This window comes from Odontomachus brunneus, unplaced genomic scaffold, assembly GCF_010583005.1.
Source record: "Odontomachus brunneus isolate Ranch 3 - 2012 unplaced genomic scaffold, Obru_v1 Obru_scaffold_197, whole genome shotgun sequence".
Lineage (NCBI taxonomy): Eukaryota > Metazoa > Arthropoda > Insecta > Hymenoptera > Formicidae > Odontomachus > Odontomachus brunneus.
The window spans coordinates 256,291-259,337 of record NW_022639647.1 but is presented as its reverse complement, the minus strand read 5'-3'; the positions used below and the strand labels follow the sequence as shown (position 1 = coordinate 259,337).

The 3,047-nt window shown below is 43.3% G+C and overlaps 1 protein-coding gene across 1 annotated transcript in view; it reads right to left on the bottom strand.

Annotated features, from left to right (window-relative positions):
* Positions 1–249: 249 nt before the first annotated feature.
* Positions 250–3,047, bottom strand: part of LOC116851966 — an 8,956-nt gene continuing 6,158 nt past the window's right edge. The window contains exon 4 of the mRNA XM_032831899.1: positions 250–3,047. Within this exon, the coding sequence (XP_032687790.1) occupies positions 2,483–3,047 (565 nt within the window). The 3' untranslated portion in view covers positions 250–2,482.

Sequence of the window (3,047 nt, the reverse complement as noted above, 5' to 3'; positions counted from 1 at the left end):
AACCGGTAGCTAGAGCAGATAGGAGGTCTTACAGGTTCGATGACTCGCCCTTCGGTGTGACTGCGGTGTCTCGGTCCTTGGCGAGGGGGGGTGTCCTCTCCTCGGTCTCGTCGGCGCTCTCTCTCTCTCCTCTCTCTTTCGTCCTCGCCTGCACGCTCGCTCTCGTACTCGCCGGTACACTTGCCCTCTCACGCGCGCACTCTCTCTCCCCGCTGCGCTCGCTCTCTCACACGTGCACTCTCTCTCTCGACCGTCCGCTCTTCCGCGCTATCACCAACAGCTCGGAAAAAGAAAAGACTTGGGATCGGTACTACGAAAGTCAAGTGAATCGTCTCGTCGCAACAGTGGCCGATAGGAGATTGCTCGCTCCGATCGCCCTCGTCCTGTCGATCGCTGATCCGCTCCTCCGCCTCCGCCGCCCCTCTCGTCTGCTCTCAATCCTTTTGTGGTCTCGAAAATTCGGTAGCCTGGATTATTATTATTCGAGACTGTTCTTCTCGCCGGCGTATTTCGTGGCCTTGATCCAGTGGCACTGTTTCCCGTCTCAGCTGAGTGGGCCCCCCTAACCCCTCGAGAAATGTCAAGCTGAAAACGTAAACAGTACGACAGCTCTGGCTCTCGGCGTGATGGCGGCAATTATCGCGCTGCTGAATATTCGTGATCGATCGAATATTTCGGCACGCGATATACGATTCCAGAATATTCTCTGTCCGATAGTGATCGAATTTTCGAGAACTATTCTGGCAATCGACGGAAAAGAAGATCGTTATCCTGATCAGGAGCGTATTCACCTGAGCGGTGGCGATAGTGGTGTAGGCGATGTTCTCTCGTCCCACGGCGTCCTCGGCTTCCCTCCTCTTCGCTGGTCGACCAAAAGGGGAGCCTGGGGGCACAAAGCTCGGGGCGCGATGACCTCTCTATCTACCCCACGAACTTTCCGAATTGCTTAACTGCCGGCGGACGCCGGCGTACGCGAAACAAAACGCGGGCTCGGTCGCGGCGGCGAAAATATTCGCGAAATCAGTTCTTATTACTTTGTGACGGGTGCCTCCATGGCCGCCACGTCACAATATATATACACATATTTATATTTATTATTAATCATATTTGCAGGTCAACATTGCATCAATTTCGATATCTATCGATATCGGTCTTAATTGCGCACGTGACTCGGATCTCCGATCCACGCTTCATGTCGAAAAAGAATCAGCGGGAACGACTTCGGTACGAGTCGAGAGAGTGAGAGGGAATGATTTCTTTTTGTCACTCTGCGCGAGACAGGCAACTCACGCGACGCTCGACACGGATAGACGGAGCGCTCAGTGTGTGCATAAGGGGAAGGCCGCATGGAGAGGGTACTCCGCTTTGCAAGTCGAGGCTCGGAATCCCAGCTCTGGTTCAGTGTATGCGGTGCAACCGTCGCACAGTGGGCCAGAATCATGAAAACTGTGGCCAAAATATGAAGCCATTGTTCGATTTTTGTAAAAATTGATATATAAATGTTTTCGACGTCGCTGATTACGAATCTGAAGTGAAATTAAAAAAAAACAAAATGGCGGATCCAATATGGCGGATGCGTATATTAAAAATTGTAAAAAGTGACTAAAAACTTGATATCGCGGGGTTTTTGACATCGCTGATCACGAATTTGAAATGGAAATAAATGAAAAGAACGTAGTAGAAGCAGAATATAGGACTGAAATGTGAAAAATCGTATGACTTTGGGAAAAATAAAAGTATTTATTGTTTTTGGTTCAGTGAAGATAGAAAATATATATTTTCAATTATTATTTGTACATTAAAATGTTGTAAATGAGTTAAAAAAAATTTTACAAACAAAAATCTTCGTCATTATCAGAATCGCAATTAGCATCGGATTCATTATCAGTAACTGACGATTCGCTGTCATAATTAATAGCAATTTGTAAATTATCAGTGCTCGATACAGGAATTGTCGGAGAAGTTAATAATTCGAGGGCTTGTGGTAATAATGATTTTAAAGATTTTCGTGGTTGTTGTCGTAGACTTGAAATATACGGATCTGAAGTAATCATCAATCATTTAAAAACATCTTCCATCGTTTTTTCTCTAGAGCATTTTCGCGCAAAATCTTCACGAAATCTTTTAATATCTTTATTACGTGCCTCTTGTGCTTCTTCGGATAATTGTCCAATAGGCAATAAAAAGTGTTCTATAATTTCCGGGCCGTGAATTAAAAGTTTATGGACTGATGTCGGCATGTAATACCATGGATATAATTCTACGAACTTATTGGCAGTTTCTAAAGAATATGCTCTAAATAATTCCTTATCAATTTCGAATCCACTAGAGATAACTTGCAGAATGACGTGAAATCGATTTATCAAGCTTTCGGATACGCCTGTTATTGTGGCTGATACTGTAGAATTTTCGAAAAAACGTCTTGCCGTATTGCCGTCATTGGTACTTCCACAACCAGGCTTTGGACGATCGACTATTAATCCTAATTGTGTTCGAAAACCTGTTTAAATGATCTTACGTGACTGAATGACTTACGTGTGTCGACAATTTCTCTTTCTTCGTCAGAATTTACTCGCCATTTTTTAATTGTAAGTTTGTACGATAAATGCAAACAGCATTCAAAAAGACGTATCCAGGCATGCAGTGTCGAAATTCCAAATCGGAGATTGCTTGTTTCTACTTTTCTTTGTAGCATCTTACGTATATCATTGAAGTCCTTGGATGTAGCATCGCATAAATAACATTGTAACGTTGATTTCGTTTCTGACACCGCATTACAAACCTTATTGTCAATCATCGTGAAATTCATGTTATATTGAACGCGGATCTCCATGCCATGTACTTGTGTCACAAGAGGATTAAGCGAATCTATTTGTTGTTTGATATTAACAACTTCATGAGCTGTTGTTTCATCATTTTCATGTTCAAATTGTAGTCTTATTGGTCTACAGAATCTAGGAGATGATGTTCTAGGATTCTGCCATATTACAAGATTTATATCTAATTCTTCGTCTTTACAAACAAGTTGTAATGGCACAAATGACGTG